We start from the raw sequence: 15,739 nt of genomic DNA, 5'->3' as shown, positions 1-15,739 counted from the left end.
AAGTGCAGGTGCACCGTGCAGCTTAGGGATGAACTGGTTGCAGCAAATGTGTGGTGGAGGCACGTTGCTCAAAGCTCTCAGTGTAAAACATAGAGCCAAAGATCCTGTTGGCCACAGACCCAAAAACACTATGAAAACTGAGAAAAGTGAGAGATCGATTAAACTGAAAGATAAACTATAGAGTATGTATATGTTTAGTGTATTTGTAAAGTAAATGTTTTTAATTTTTATTATTAAAATGAAACAAATATTTCAAGAATATATTTTTAGATTTGGTGTATCTTTTCATTCAGTAGGACTTAGATAAAGTTATTAAATATTACAGAGTTATTTTCTAACAGCCTACAAACATTTCTATGATTTATTAAAGATATTTCAGTCATTTTGATTCTTGACTCGTGAAAGCTGATTTGAAGTTTGTTATTTTTTCTAGCCATATTTAGGAGGAAAATTTCAAATATATTAAAATCAATATGGAACTATTTGGATTTTAGTAGCTTTCATGTTATGTGATTTAATAAAATTTTTATTTGACATTTATGTTCTCTCTCTTTGTTGTGAAAAAGTTAGATATGTTTTAGTACTTAAAATTAATGCTTTGCATCCGTCCACACGTGTAGCTGCTGGTCAGCTGATAGCCATGTCATTTCAGGACATGTTGCTTCAACTATTAACGATCTACTTTTAAATCTTTATTCTGAATTGCTTATTCCGTTTTAGGCCACAGTCTTGTTATTGAAATGAAAACGAAAAGAAAGGATGCTTATGGAGATGTACAAAATTGGCAAGATATTATTGTTGATCAATATCCTCCAGCTCCGTTCAACTGACAATATCCCATCTGTGTGTGTGTTGCTTCCAACTGTCAGCAGACCAGGACAGTTGAAATGGCAGAGAAACGAAAAACGGCAGACATCAGGTCATTTTTTAATGCTCCAGAACGTCAAGTAAGTAGAAACTTGCATTTTGATAAAGGCATCTATAAGAAAGAAATGAAATAACTATGAAATTGTTTTTAAATGGTTTCATTAGGCAAAGTCCAATTATGGGGAATTATGACACGTCTCTAAATAACAACCCATAGAAGCACTGATTTGATCTCATTTCAGAGAAAAATAGAACAGGTTAGATGCACCTAATAAATAAAATGACTAACAAACTCAGGAATCAGTTTCTTTGCTTCACTGTTCTGGTGCTGAAAATATCACTAATGCTGATCGAAGGAGATACACAGATAAATGCACCTCTTATTTATTAATTGGAGACTACATTTACTGCAGCTGGCAGAGGCAGAGATTTTTTTTATTGATACAGGGAATTTACAGAATCATTTTAAATTTTAATAGGGGAAGACTGCAGGAGGGAGCGGTAAAATACAGGGGGTCCCCAGCAAAAACAAGAAACTTCACGAGTCAGATGAAACCCGCTGGTTTTCCATCAGGCAGTCACGGGGCAGCTCCAACGACCCAGTGTGGCTCTGCTGGGTCAATGTTATCGAGCTCAGTCCGGCTCGGCCGTGAACGAGCCGAGGCGACGTCGTGCTCCGCTTAAGAAGAAGTGTTATTTTCCTGCTTCAGAAGAAGCGTCCGACGTGTTTTTATGCTTTCTCCGAGACATGTCACGTCGCTAAGTTGTTAGCGCCGCGCGCTAAAACGTCAATAGTGCAACGTAGCCTGCTGGAGGTTTTAAGGGTTCAGATGAAACACCCGACCTCTCACGCTGCTCACACATCGATCTTAAGTTGTCGCTGTTGCGCTCACGCCGTAATACAGTATTAGATGCGGTTAAAGTCAGACACGAAAAAAAAAATAAATTTTACATGAATAAGTGATGCTTAGCCTGGTGGGGGGAGGAAAACCTGGCCTAATAAGCACTGGAGGAAACCCTGTCAAGATCGTCAACACTCGTTTATCTTAACGCTATTGAAACATGTAAACCAAAAAGCATTATATCCACTGCTACCTTTCTAATTTTAAACTCAGTAACTTATGCTGTAACTTCACCTTGCCCTGCCTGCTCCTCCTTGCTGCCTGGCGGCTGTGATCACAAGCGACAACATAGTAGTTCCCGCTGCTTCTTCGGGAAACAGCGCAAAACAAAAAATAAATAAAACTTGGGATCTTGTAGGCGTGGCGGTGGGATTTCAGCCGTGGCAGTCCGCCACGGCTACGCCTATGAAAGGGAAACCCTGAGTGCAGGGGCGGATTTAGCAATTTGGGGGCCCAAGGCGAACACAGACATCGGGCCCCTTACACTAAATTTTCGACAATCTTACCTTTAACTGGATTTGCGAAACTCTCCCCTCTTCTGACATGAGTTATTTTCCCTTTTTATTAGTCTTCCTCTTTTTTTCCTGTATTTCCCTCCCTTTGAGTGCTTTCAATATTTGCTCTGCTTTCTTTTTTCTGTCAGCGCTCCTGTGCTTTAGCCTTAGTTATTTTTTTTCTATTTTCCATTTTGGTCTGTTTTCCTCCCTTTAAACACTTTCCATTGTCTTTCCTTTCTGCTTCCTTTTGATGTTTACATCGAAAAACAACGTCACTTTCAGAAGTGAAGATAAAAGCTTTTATGAAGCAAGCTGCTTCTTTCTCTTATTGGAGCCACTAGGATAACTTCATGTCATGCTTAATGTTTTGACTATCGCTTTGAGTTTGTTACGAATGCTCCCGCCTCTCTTCTTATTCTTATTTGTGGTCTTATGGCACTTGGCAAACTACAATTTGGTGCATTACTGCCACCAACTGGATTGGAGTGGAATGACTACCAATCACTTCCTGTTTGTGCATCGCAGTCTTAATAACCCTCTTATGACCATAATTATAACAGGGCCGTCTGGTATTTTTTTTTTATCTTATGGCTGTAAAATTGTAATAAAAAGTGCAAAGTGTGTGTAACTCTCTCCTTTTTTCAGAACAACCTCAGCTTTCAGTGTATGGTTTGTATTTCCAAACCACTTCAACATTTCACGAAAAGAAACGTGAAGCCACTTCTCCTCCAGCTTCACTGGCTGCCAGTCAACTTTAGGGTTCATTTCTTAATCCTGGTTCTGGTCTATAGGTTCTTACATGGACAAGCACCATCTTACATTGGTGATCTTCTTAGTCCCTACACCCCCAGCAGGTCCCTGAGGTCCAGTGATCAAAGCCTACTGTGCAGCACCAGGCTAAAGACCAAAGGTGACAGATCATCTGCTGCTGTGGCCCCCAGACTCTGGACCGCTCTCCCCCTGAGCCTGAGATCAGTGGACTCAGTGGTCTCCTTTAAAAAGCAGCTGAAGACTCACTTGTTCAGGCTGGCTTTTGTATGACCTTCTTCACCACTCTCTCTTTATTCTGCTCTCCCCACCTATTCCACCTTCCTCACTGATTTCTCTCTTTCCTATTCACTCTCTCTCTTTCTTAACATTTTTTCTTTTAAATCCCAATTGCCTATTTTTGCTCATTTTAAATATATTTTTAAACATTTTCTAAATGCTTTTTTATATTTATATTTTTGTTTTTGTGAAGCCCCTCATGATTTTATCTTGAGGCACTATAGAAATGATATTTTCTTCTTTTTCTTCTTCTATTTAGAATGTATTTCTATTAAAGCCTTTAAAAAATCAGCTTAAAAGTGAAAAAAGCAAAAATCGGATTTGAATTTTTTACAGTTATTACTGAACAGGAACTTCAAAATTACTGGGCAAACAATTTAAACTTTGAACTGAAATGCATCTATTCTTAAAAAAGTTTGAACCTTGGTGTCTTGTAGCAGTTTTTAAGACTTTATTTTTGTAAACTTTCAGACGTTTTTATTTGATGTGGTAGACCTTGAAGCAGCTTCTCTCCAGCTGCAGGCAGAGTCACACCTCACACTGCCATGGGGTGCTTCTCTGGCACACCGTGCACTGCTATACCAAAAACATTTGTTTTAGCAAAAATAATTATTTATTGTAAAAAGATAAATAATGCTGGAATGATGCTGAATCTTACAATTAGCAAATAGTTGAGGGTTGTTCAAATAAAAAATAAAGACTGAACAAACGTTCATATCCTGGTTCACTGGAGATCTGTCCTTCTTCATGGTCACTGTCTTCAGCCTTCTGGGACACCTAATAGATCGTGTTGATTTTCTTTGAGGCATTTCCATAATTTCATGCTGGCTTTTTATGCTGATTAGCCTCCCCGTTCCGTTATCCGCTTTCACCGCGGCGCTGCGCTCCGTTTCAACCAGGCTGTACAGCAGGATTTCCCCTGGTAGCGATATTTTCCCTAACTCTGATTGCTTCATGCTATAGATCGTTGGAAAGCTGACTTTATGTACTTTTAGGAACCGTTGGAATTTCCTGGATCTGATCAGCCATTCAAAAGTTATAAAACGGAGCATTTTGGATGACAAACTCAGCATGTCTCTGAATCTTTGTTGTGATTCGGTGCGCTCAAGACAGGGAATCTCGGTGGCTACCGTAATGTATTGTATATGCACGAATAGCCCCATTTTTAATCTTTTCAGCACTTTTGGAATTTTAATGATATCTTGAACGGTTCAGGAATTATGGTAATGAGAAGTGCGCATGTCCAATCCCGTCTGCGGCAGGTTGGTAATAAGAGTATTGTGGCATTAACAGAGGGGTGCTGGCGGTCAGGGCTAGGGGGCCCCCCAACACAAGGGGGCCCCAGGCGGCCGCCTACCTATGCCTAATGGTAAAACCGCCTCTGCCTGAGTGTTGTATTTTGAGAGCATTTTTTTTCATGTCCCCCCCAAAAATTACTCTCTGAAGTTTTACTGTTTATTGCCCCCCCCCCCCCCAAAATTGAAATGGGATTTCCGCCCTTGCTGGGACAACACGAGGATCATAAACACAGAACAACAGAAATACAAAAGATGGATGAAGGAAGCTTTAGAGATAAGGAGACGTGGATGCGGGACCATGAACAGGGATGATGGAGTTTACTCGTTGGATCGCGCATGGGACTGCATCATCGGAGAGGGGAGAGCGGGCAGCAGAGGGCGACAACGTCCTCTGCTGGAAGTGACGCCAACATCAGCGTCAGCCTGACGAAGTTTGCAGCCGCAAACGAAACGTTGCAGGTAAATAAAACCTTTATGTGTTTAAAAAAGAACGAAAAGATGGTATCTATCTGTCTATCTGTCTGTCTGTCTGTCTGTCCGTCCGTCTGTCATTTAATAAATGTATCACAGAAGGAATACACAAAAGACATTCGCTGAATCAGGCTTTTTGAACCTTCATGGTTCCCGTAGTCTCCCCGTGCACGAGCAGAGTGTGCCAGTAATGTGTGTGAGTGGAGTGAACTGAACGAGCTAACGTTAAGCGCGGGTTTTCTTTTTGCCGCCTGGGTGGAGCCAAGCAGCGCTTTTGACGCTAGTGCGGAGCGCAGCTGTAGGGGAAGCATTTATTTGATGGGGGAGTGTGATTTGATGGTACACCTGTAGACATGGACGTAATTTTGGGGGGGGGGACAGGGGGGACATGTCCCCCCCACTTTTTCCAAAGTCAAGTTTTGACCCCTGCACTTTTTACCATCCAAAAACAATATTACGCTATATTAAATTGACACTAGTTGAGCTCTAGGACCAAGCAGAAAACAACCGTTTGTGTTGAAGCCTGTTTCCCATTAGAGCATACTGTAAAGATCCCCCCCCCCCCCCCCCCCCGTGTCCCCCCCACTTCTAAAGTGAAAATTATGTCCATGCCTGTAGATGTCTTTCGCTCGTCGATTTTCCGGTAAAAGTAATGAATGACACTAGCCTGGCAAGCCAGACTATATATGTGAATATATGCAAAGCAAGAATTTGCAATTCTTGCAAATCAAGAATTTGGTCTAGTTCACTAGGCTAGAATGACACGCCATCTTGTTCTCATTTGAAAGTTCTTTCCTGTGACACGCCAGCAGATGTCTGCAGCCAGGTCCTACTTATGCGTTACTGCCCTCCTGCCACTCTGTTCTCAAAGGACTTCCGTGTTTACCCTTTCCAGAGTCAGTTCATTGGATAAAAACACCCACTTAAAGGCTGCCAGGCTTCTAATTTTGACTGCCCGTAGTTCATCGTTTTCGCATCCGGGTTTCCTACGTGAGAGTCAGCTGATAGCAGCAAGGTTGTGTCAGAGCTTTCCTCAGTTTCACGACGAGAGTTATTAAAATCAGGCTGTTTCTGAACAGGTAAACATGTCTACAAACCCCCCAAAGCTGAAGATAGAAATCACTTCGAACGAAAGGTGAGTGACAACAGGAGTGGTTGACTGTCCAGGGGTGGAGCAGCAGATGCATTATATGTGTGATTCATTCATTTCTTATTTATTTATTTATTTTTAATAATCTACAGGTTAAAAAACTTAAAAAGTGCTTTTGAAACAAAGTATGGAGAATCTCCCCTTTTCTATGCATATGCACCTGGAAGGGTCAATCTAATAGGTAATTCAGTTTTAATCATTGTGTAAGAATATTTTATACATAGTGTATTCTATTGTTTTATCTGTAATAATTTTCTATTATTAGTTCACAAAATATACTGAAATATACAGAAACATGAGTGATCACGTGTTTTTTAGGGAGGGGTTATTCCTGTAGTCGAACATCTCTGTCCTGTTTGTCACCTTTTCCAGGTGAGCACATTGACTACTGTGGATATTCTGTGCTGCCGATGGCTATTGAGCAGAGCATCCTGGCAGCTGTGTCTTTGAATAACTCAGGGAAAATCCACCTGTCCAACACAAATCCTCAGTACCAGTAAGATTCCAGCCTTTAGCAACTAGGGCTGGGCAATAAATCGAAAATTTATCGTTATCGAAATTTCTGACTCTTATCAAGATAATTTTTCCCATGTCAATAAATTTGACAATAAAAAAAGAAAAGATGGTTGACAACATTCATGTCCCTTCAAGAAGCTGTACCACCTTGAGTCATGTAAAAATGACTCAGCGTAACACGTGACAGCCCCATCTAGTGGACAACTTTTGTTTCTGCTCATACCTGTATCGATCATTTATCGTTACTGACATCCTCAATATATCGTGATATTAATTTTAGGCCATATCGCCCAGCCCTATGATATACTTTTATTTTCCTTTTCCAAATGTATTTCAGGGGTTTAAAATCCTTTTGAATTTACAAAAAAAAAAAAAAAAAAAAAAATCTGAAAGCCTCATTTCTGTTGGTTTGCAGGGATTTCATTGTGTCCTGCTCAGAGGACATCACCATTGACAAAGACAATCCAAAGTGGTTTTATTACTTCCTCTGTGGGGTCAAAGGTATCCAGGTAAGATGTGCTGGTTATAGCATAGCCAGCATAAATGATGTGTAATATATCATTTACGTGAATATTGTACACTATTAAAGGAACATATCTGTTTTATTTTTCCCTCCAGGAGAAGTTTGGGATCACTCGTTTGGCAGGAATGTCGTGTGTTGTAGACGGAACAATTCCTCCAAGTTCGGGTCTGTCCAGTTCAAGTGCCTTAGTCTGCTGTTCTGGTCTTGTTACCATGGAGGCCAACCAGAAGTCCCTTTCCAAGGTAAGGTACTTGAACCAGATCTCCCAGTCCCCTTTGAGACAAAACGTAAATAATTGAGACTATAAAATATGACTTAACTCACTCTAATAAACAACTTTCATGCCATCAAAGGGTTTTTGAAAAAAGCACATTTGCTTTTTGGAGATTTTTTTTGGTGGTTATCATATTTTTTTCATAAAAACCCCTCTCCAGGTGGCTCTAGCTGAGATATGTGCTAAATGTGAGCGCTACATCGGGACAGAGGGTGGAGGAATGGACCAGTCCATATCATTCCTGGCAGAGAAAGGAACTGTATGTAGCTTTGTTCCCATCAAAACATTTCTAGAAGCACATAAAACAATACATTGATCACCACAAAAGCTCTGCTATGTTTGCGAACACTTTATAGCATTTTGCATACTTTGATTAGCTGTTTTGTCTCTCTTTTAACATTCTCAAATGTGTCTCAGGCCAAGCTGATAGAGTTCCAGCCTCTGAGGGCCACTGATGTCCAGCTCCCAGAGGGGGCTGTGTTTGTGATTTCCAACTGCTGCGTTGAGATGAACAAAGCTGCTTCTTCTCACTACAACATCCGTGTGGTGGAGTGTCGGATAGCCACAAAGGTACGCAATCCTGCCCCGTTGGTTGCTGTAGGTGTAAACTTACTCATTAACATAAGAAAACAGCCTTAAATCTTAACAATGTCTAAACAAGCATAATTCCATTATACTTCTTTGTGAATCCAGATGCTTGCTCGGGCGAGAGATCTGGACCCGAGTGGGCTGTCGAAGCTGGCTCAGGTTCAGACGGAGCTGAAGGCCTCCCTGGAGGAGATGCTGGCTCTGGTGCAGGAAGTGTTGGATCCTGAGCCGTACAGCCGAGAGGAGGTCTGTAAGGTGCTGTGCGTCACCCCAGAGCAGTTCTCCACCGAGCTGCTGAGCGCTAACACACAGCACCGTAAGTGACTATACACGTCTTTTTGTTTTTCCTCCTGTGGTTGTAGCCTTATTTATAAAGTAATAGCCCTGTCATACATTTTGATTTCTGTCTTTGATTTTGTTTATTTTTGTATTGATCAATTTTCCTGAATTTTCTTTGGCATTTTAATAAAACAAATCTAGTTGAGTAGAATGATCTCTTTTCACTAAAACTCAGTACAAAGCACCTCACGATTTTTATCTTGAGAGGTGCTATAAATATTTTCATCTAAGAAATACTATTTAATATCTCATTTGATTATCAGGTTAGGATTTATTTAATGATTACCACTGTTTATGGCTGCATCAGAATCTCTTTTAAAAGTGGATAAAGCTTTTCCTCCTCTCTCACAGTCACACACTTCAAGCTGCACCAGCGGGCCAAGCATGTTTATGGAGAAGCGGCACGGGTGATGAAGTTTAAGAGCATTTGTGATTCTGGGTCTGCTGAGTCCATAAAGCTCCTGGGAGCGCTGATGAATCAGAGCCATGCAAGCTGCAAAGACCTGTATGAGTGCAGCTGTCCTGAACTGGACCAACTGGTGGACATTTGTCTGTGAGTCCTGCTAGATCAATCAAAATTTTATTTGTAAAATAAAATATCACTGATTCTGACATTTCTTAAAATATAAACCAAAAGAAGCTTTGAGTTTAATTTGCAAGATGAGCGAGTGAAATAATCATCACCTCTTATGTATATAAAGTCATAATCGTATGTGTGTATATATATATATATATATATATATATATATATATATATAATATTATTTATTTATTTATAATGGAATTATTTATTTTTTCAGCTGTCAAAATAGTTTCTCTGCTAATTTTCTTTTAATTTAATTTTGGAGTTAGTTTTCAAAAGAGAGAAATTCAGGGTTCTTACACATGCTTGAAATCCTTTAAAATGCCTGAATTTTATTGTGCTTGGAAATGTAACTAAATAGTTATTGTCATGGATTTTATCAATATGTTTATCAATAATAATCAAGAATTAATAAACAAAATTTCCATAACAGTTATGCAATAGCATTCTCTATTACAAGGGGAAAAAAAGAATTAAATTACTCATTTCGGGCACATATGTTTTAATCTTTACATTTCCCCTCGAAAGTTCTTGAAAGTGATGTGTTTGAATCAAAATCAATTTATTTTCATCTAGTGCCACCGTGTGGTTGAACCTTTATATGTATAAGAACATTTTTAATCACCAACACTCAGTACATACATTAGCTTCAAGTGCTAAATAGCACAGTTAGCATGCTATAGTACCTAGATGAGCATGCTAACATTAGCAGTTCTACTATTTCAGCGAGAGAGAGAGAGAGAGAGAGAGAGAGAGAGAGAGAGAGAGAGAGAGAGAGAGAGAGAGAGAGAGAGAGAGAGAGAGAGAGAGAGAGAGAGAGAGAGAGAGAGAGAGAGAGAGAGAGAGAGAGAGAGAGAGAGAGAGAGAGCAGAACTCATTTGATTGATGTATGATTAGCCCAGGTTTTTACTTTTCTAAGAGAGAGAGAGAATGTGCAGAACTCATTTGTTTGATGTATGATTAGCCCAGGTTTTTACTTTTCTAAGCTTTTTGACATAGTTGTCTGCAGCCAAGTGATCAATCATTTTTGCTGCATCCCTTTCTGCCGTGATGGTTACATTTTCTTCTTTTTATAATCTTTCATGCTATCCTGTGCTTCGCTTATTCACCCACTCTACATTTTTCATGAGGGTTGATATTACTGAAAGTTGATGATCAGCTGGAATATTGACTCTGTTTGTTCTGCTGGCAGGAAGTCTGGGGCTGTTGGTTCTCGGTTGACAGGTGCAGGTTGGGGAGGCTGCGCCGTCTCCATGGTTCCCAGTGAGAAGGTGGAGTCTTTTCTACAAGCTGTCAGGAATGCTTACTACATCCCTGACCCACGCAGAGCAGCGATGGAGAAACAGAGTTTGTTTGTATCAAAGCCTGGTGGAGGAGCTGCAGTTTTCATGGAGGAGTGAAACTCACATTTGTTTGTTTATATTGAAATACTTTAAAATCAACTGAGTGATTTTTTTTTCTTTTTTTATGTGCAAATTTCAGGAGATGGAAATGACTTGTTAACCTCTATTTTTCAGGGGGAATTTAAGGGCAAAAAACACCTCAGTGATTTGATTTTTGTATCAAGTAGTTATTTTTTTTAACTATTTTTCATTTATAATGTCTTGGAAATTCATTTCTAAAAATAATAAATCAATTGGCAATATATAAAATCCTGTTATCCTTTATTGAAGAATACATTTATTAAAAGCCAAAAAAGATATTTTAACAATGACTTAAACACAATTTGTTCTGATTTAACTGGGGTTACACCCCAACAGAATAATAAATGTTTTTAATGTGTTCATTAAAAAGTCTGAGTGAGAGTTTTAGCCTTGCATTCCAGTTTTACATTTTTAAATACATTCAACAGAAATCAAACAAAGCCATACAAGGCAAAGCACAGTGAGGCTGATTCACACCTACCAAACATTTTTGTTTTACCAACGGCATAAACCAAGGCTAAATGTAGAATTATATGGGGTTCCATTTGTAAAGTCATGGAGTAAAATATAAAAAGCAGTATTTTGGGTTATTTAGCCCCTCATAACAGAAAAATGGGGGTTCAAATCAGGTTCTCACCATGTTATTCATACAGTTATAAATGTTAAAATTCCCAACTAAATATTTAATTTGCAAGCTAAACATTTAATTTGGAGTTAAATATTTATTTTACAAACAAACAAATTTTCAGGTCAGAACTGGATATTTAGTTTGTAAATAAAATGTATTTTATTTACTAAATATTTAATTTGGAGGTAAATATTTTGTTTACAAATTAAACTTGGCTCTAAATCAAATATTTTCCTAAATAAATATTTAGATCCCAGCTAAATATTTATTTTGAAGGTAAAAATGTACTTTGCAAGTTCAATATTTAGGTATAGCCCCATAATAAATATTTAGCTGGGATCTAAATGTTTACTTTGTAAACTAAATATTTTGGAGCTAAATATTTACTTTATAAAGTAAAGTAAATATTTAGTTTACAAACTAAGTATTTAGCTCCAAATTAAATATTTATTTTCTAACAAAATATGTAGGTCTGACCTAAATATTTAGTTTATTAAATAATTATTTAACTCTAAATAGTTAGCAAGCTAAATATTTAATTTAGGATCTTTAACATTTATAAATGTATGAATAACAGAGAAAATATGAAAAATTAACTCCCATTTATTTTTCTTATGACAGGCTAAATAATCCAAAATACTGCCGTTAAGTTATGACTGTTCCACTTTACAAATGGCACCCCATAGTATTAAACGCAATACTTTGTGCTTTCTGAAATTATTTTTGATTTCTTCTGTGTGGAACAGATAAAAAATAGTTTGTTTTTGTATGCAGACACTAGGACTGGATCCCTCAGATATAACATTCACAGTTCATACTGATATAAAATGAGGTACATTTGTGTTGACGATTTGAGTTTATTGTTACTCAAATGAAGGACACTCGTAGCTTGTGCTTGGGTCTATCAGATCCATAAATATGGGATTCTATTCTGACTGATTAACTTTAACAGTTCAGTCTGTTCGCTGTTGCCTTGGAGTCTTTGTGGCACTGGAGTTGCCTTCTGGTGCAGCTATGAATTCCTGGGAGCTGCAGGAAACTTCATTCTTTCTCTTTAGCACATTTCCTATCCAGTTGGAGCCATTTGTTGTTTTTTCCAGGGAGCAAGCAGACGAGACTGTGCTCCTTCTCATGTTTTTGCCTGAGGTGATCAGCTCTCCGTAGCCCTGCTGGTGGGAGAAGGCATAGCCGGAGCGCCTGGAGCTTGTCCTGCGTACTCTCCTCAGGCTCTGCTCCTGCGGGCCGTGCCTCTTCCTGGACTGCTGTAAATAGCGAACCTGTGAACCACAGTGGCCATTTTCTTATTAATTATTAAAATCTAATATTTAGGCATTTTGTACGAGAAGAGCTACTCCTGTCCATCACAGCTGCTTTACCTTATCTGTTAAAGTTGAGAAGAGGTCCACTTTCAGAAAGCTAACTACTAAACCGGGCACAACACACACTGTGGTGGTGAGGAGGATGACCAACCACACCCCCTTCTCTGAAAGACAGTTATAGGCTGCGCCTGTGACGAGACACAAACCCAAAGTTATTTACGCATCATTTCCATCCATCAATAATGTCCCACTGAGCTAAACTCACCAATAAATGGGAAATTATTTGGAAAAAGCCCAAATAAGCCATAACTTTGCATTGAAAACAAAATGGCAAAATACACAATCAGACTCCCCCAAACAAAGAGATGATTGACAGCTGTCCAGTAGTGGGTGTCGAGTCCAATCTGTTAGTAGAAAACGTCACACAATTAATCGTAGAGTCTCATTTTCATTTATGACACTACATCTGTTTATTAAGAAACTCACCTGAACACTTACAACGATAACCAATGTGGTCGCTATGGTGACAGCAAATGTTTGCTGGTCTGAGAAGTTGGAGCCATCTTCTTTTACCACAGCAGAGAAGGCTCCGTAGGGAATGAAGAAGAGCAGGAAGGATGTAGTCACCCCCTGCAGCGTGCAGAGGAAAAACTGCCGTTTGTTGAAGAGGAGGTTCTGCTGGCCGGGTTTGTAAAGGCTTGGGTAGCGAAGGCTGTTCTGGTCGTTGACGTCCTATAAAAAACACAACATGTTATATTCTGTTAATAATTAGAAAGCCATGTTATGATAGGAATTAAAGGAAACCATTTGCAAACAAAGTTTGCAAAAACTGTATTAGTTACCTGATCAAAAAGTCCCATTGCCAGTACTGGTAAGGAAGTATAAATAATATTGAATAAGGTGATAAACCACTGGTCGTACACGGCCTATGGAAAGAAAACCCATTATCTACCTACTGGCACTTTCAACAAACATGTTCCACAACAAGTTCTGTCTTCTTACCTGCGCTGAGAAACCACAGAAGAAGCCGTACCAGAAGTGAACCAGGGTAAAGGCAAAGTTTTTGTAGAAGAAATAGCCTAAAAAGTTACACATCCTGAAGTAGGACCAGCGTCCGTGAACCAGCAGCAGCCTCCGCAGGTACTGGAACTGAGCGAAGGAGTAATCCGACGCCAGAACGGCCTGCATCCCCTCCTGTCCGCTGATGCCAACGCCGATGTGAGCAGCTGAGAGAACACATAAAGGGGGTCACGGCCCTTAAAACATTGTGAAAGAAAATTTAATTGACACTAATAGATTAGTGATAGTACTCTAAACCAGACACATGCTGAAGTTTTGATTTGCAGAAGAAAAGTCTGCTAGGCTTGAAATACCTAGATGTTCTTATTTCTGAAAAAGTCAGTAACTCAATGTAAATGAGGCAATTTTGTAATGAAGTTTGACTTCTAACAGAAAAAAAAATTTTTCTCAACATTTAGTCTTTTCAATGCTGCACAGAAGTCCATTTTATAAAACATGTTTCAGCTTAGACTTATTCTTTCTGTCCCAGTGCGATTCATACAAAGACCAAAGCAGAATAAGGGACAAAACCAGTCACTGTTATGCCTTCGGAGGCAAGCGAGGGATAGCCTAAACCAGTGGTTCTCCATCCTGGTCTTGGAGGGCTGATATCCAGCATGTTTTAGTTTTAACCCTGTTGCAACACACCTGATTTCAATCAGCAGGTAATTAACAGGCATCTGCAAAGCTTGATCAGCTGCAGCACAGGTGTGTGTGTGTGTGTGTTGAAGCAGATAAACAACTAAAACTAAAACCTATTGGCCCTCCAGGACCAGGATTGAGAACCACTGGCCTAGACAGACCATAGCAGCAGAAGCAAAATGATTTTGCTCAGCATGTTGATCTAGCCACGTTCCATTAGAGCCTCATCAGGCCCGACCAGTCTTGTGTTATGCCAATCACAGAGCTCTATCGTTTTGGTGGACCTGATGTTGCCCTGTAGACTGATATCTGAAGCAGTGAGTATGTCACATTGTTCATTGTCCAACAGCATGCGGAGACAGTTTGAAAGACAACCATACATTCTGCCCCATGACCCATGAGATTTGTCTACACAGTGGGTACGGAAAGTATTCAGACCCACGTCAGTTTTTAACTCTTTGTTAGATTGCAGCCATTTGCTAATATCAATGAAATTCATTTTTTCCTCATTAATGTACACACGGCACCCCAGAGTGCTCCAGTCTAATGAGTGGTTTTGGTACACAGGCTTTAATGATTCAAAGTTGCATGAAGTATGACATCCTGTGGTCAGATTTGGGTACTGCAGTCCATGTTTCAAAACAAGTCAGCTCCGAGCAACAGTTGCCAGTTATGAATCAGTGCCAGAAAATGTAAGAAGCGAGTCATAAATAGAAAGTTGATAAGTAGATAAATATATCTCACTGTAATATCAAGTTGCCGATAACTGATAAAGTGGCTTGAGATTTTTTTTTAGAGCCGACAATTTTTCTTATCTACTGTTAGCATTGTTAGCTTAACGTTAGCCCCTCTACCCTGCTTCACCCAATATTAGAGTAAAACTAAAATTGTACTTTCTTTTGCTTATATATTTGTGCTTCATGGCTGCTCCTTTTACTGGCTCCAGTATGTCCATAAAACTGCTGATTTTTGCCAACTGGTGTCGAATTTCAAATGCTAGCGCAGACTTGGCAACCTTGCATACTCACATATGATGTGAGGAAGTATGGAGGTGGGACAGATAAGAAGTGACTACATCCCTTTGAAGCCTTTTTAAAAAGACAAAAAGTGACCCCCCAGCCGGTTGAGAAGGAAACCTGTTTCAATGTAACCGTCCTCCCAACACGACTGAGACAGACTGGTGATTATTTCACTGTAGAATTATTACTTTAACATTCAAAAACCTCCATAACCATGAGACCGTTTTATGAAATGGTCATAATGTTGCCCATGTCTGACAGAGAATGGTTTTCTAGTGAGATTTATTTATGTAGCAAATTAAATGAAACAGAACATAAAATCAGATGTGAAAAGATCAAACTATGACAACACTGAAATCTTTATGCAAACACCCTTTAACAAGAGGGTTCTTCTATCTTCATAACTTCAGTGCAAAAACACAGGCCTGGACTTACTCTTAATCATGCTCACATCATTGGCTCCGTCTCCTACAGCCAGGGTGACGGCCCTCTTGTGCCTCTTAACCAGCTCCACCACCTGAGCTTTCTGCAGGGGGGTGACCCGACAGCAGATAACCGTTTTACACAAACAAGCCAGATCCAACAACATGTGC

At 39.4% G+C, this 15,739-nt stretch overlaps 2 protein-coding genes and 1 long non-coding RNA gene across 5 annotated transcripts in view; 2 read left to right on the top strand and 1 right to left on the bottom strand.

Annotated features, from left to right (window-relative positions):
- The first annotated feature begins 5,808 nt into the window (after positions 1 to 5,808).
- On the top strand, positions 5,809 to 10,707 carry LOC129153562 (N-acetylgalactosamine kinase-like). Of its 2 annotated transcripts, XM_054732952.2 has the most exons (10): positions 5,809 to 6,217; positions 6,325 to 6,413; positions 6,605 to 6,728; positions 7,164 to 7,257; positions 7,367 to 7,513; positions 7,706 to 7,804; positions 7,963 to 8,115; positions 8,239 to 8,449; positions 8,824 to 9,025; positions 10,248 to 10,707. In XM_054732952.2, exons 1-10 carry the CDS (start codon positions 6,168 to 6,170, stop codon positions 10,453 to 10,455), a joined length of 1,377 nt encoding a protein of 458 aa, XP_054588927.1. In that variant the 5' UTR covers positions 5,809 to 6,167; the 3' UTR covers positions 10,456 to 10,707. The 2 variants fall into 2 exon arrangements, with proteins under 2 accessions (XP_054588927.1, XP_054588928.1); XM_054732953.2 differs by lacking the exon at positions 6,325 to 6,413.
- Positions 10,708 to 11,944: 1,237 nt separating this feature from the next.
- LOC129153561 (probable phospholipid-transporting ATPase IM) overlaps positions 11,945 to 15,739 on the bottom strand; it is an 8,040-nt gene continuing 4,245 nt past the window's right edge. For both annotated transcript variants that reach the window (XM_054732950.2, XM_054732951.2), the window contains 7 exons: positions 15,582 to 15,739; positions 13,429 to 13,652; positions 13,269 to 13,352; positions 12,913 to 13,158; positions 12,692 to 12,830; positions 12,484 to 12,614; positions 11,945 to 12,384 (listed from right to left, as the gene is read on the bottom strand). The exon at positions 15,582 to 15,739 is cut by the window's right edge and continues 26 nt beyond it. In XM_054732950.2, the coding sequence (XP_054588925.1) occupies positions 12,061 to 12,384; positions 12,484 to 12,614; positions 12,692 to 12,830; positions 12,913 to 13,158; positions 13,269 to 13,352; positions 13,429 to 13,652; positions 15,582 to 15,739 (1,306 nt within the window). In that variant the 3' untranslated portion in view covers positions 11,945 to 12,060. The remainder of the gene's footprint in view (positions 12,385 to 12,483; positions 12,615 to 12,691; positions 12,831 to 12,912; positions 13,159 to 13,268; positions 13,353 to 13,428; positions 13,653 to 15,581) is intronic.
- LOC129153563 (uncharacterized) overlaps positions 13,371 to 15,739 on the top strand; it is a 4,185-nt gene continuing 1,816 nt past the window's right edge. The window contains exon 1 of the long non-coding RNA XR_008559545.2: positions 13,371 to 14,444. This is a non-coding gene — a long non-coding RNA (uncharacterized lncRNA). The remainder of the gene's footprint in view (positions 14,445 to 15,739) is intronic.

The sequence above is a fragment of the Nothobranchius furzeri genome, chromosome 4 (genome assembly GCF_043380555.1).
Source record: "Nothobranchius furzeri strain GRZ-AD chromosome 4, NfurGRZ-RIMD1, whole genome shotgun sequence".
Taxonomy (NCBI): domain Eukaryota; kingdom Metazoa; phylum Chordata; class Actinopteri; order Cyprinodontiformes; family Nothobranchiidae; genus Nothobranchius; species Nothobranchius furzeri.
Note: the sequence above shows the minus strand (reverse complement) of the source record. Positions and strands in the feature narration are given on the sequence as shown.

Bases quoted from the DNA above. Each gene is read 5' to 3' on its own strand.
- LOC129153562 (XM_054732952.2), top strand. From the start codon at position 6,168: ATGTCTACAAACCCCCCAAAGCTGAAGATAGAAATCACTTCGAACGAA. The intron at 7,514-7,705 runs GTAAGGTACTTG...ACCCCTCTCCAG, and splicing joins ACCAGAAGTCCCTTTCCAAG to GTGGCTCTAGCTGAGATATG. The intron at 8,450-8,823 runs GTAAGTGACTAT...CCTCTCTCACAG, and splicing joins GAGCGCTAACACACAGCACC to TCACACACTTCAAGCTGCAC.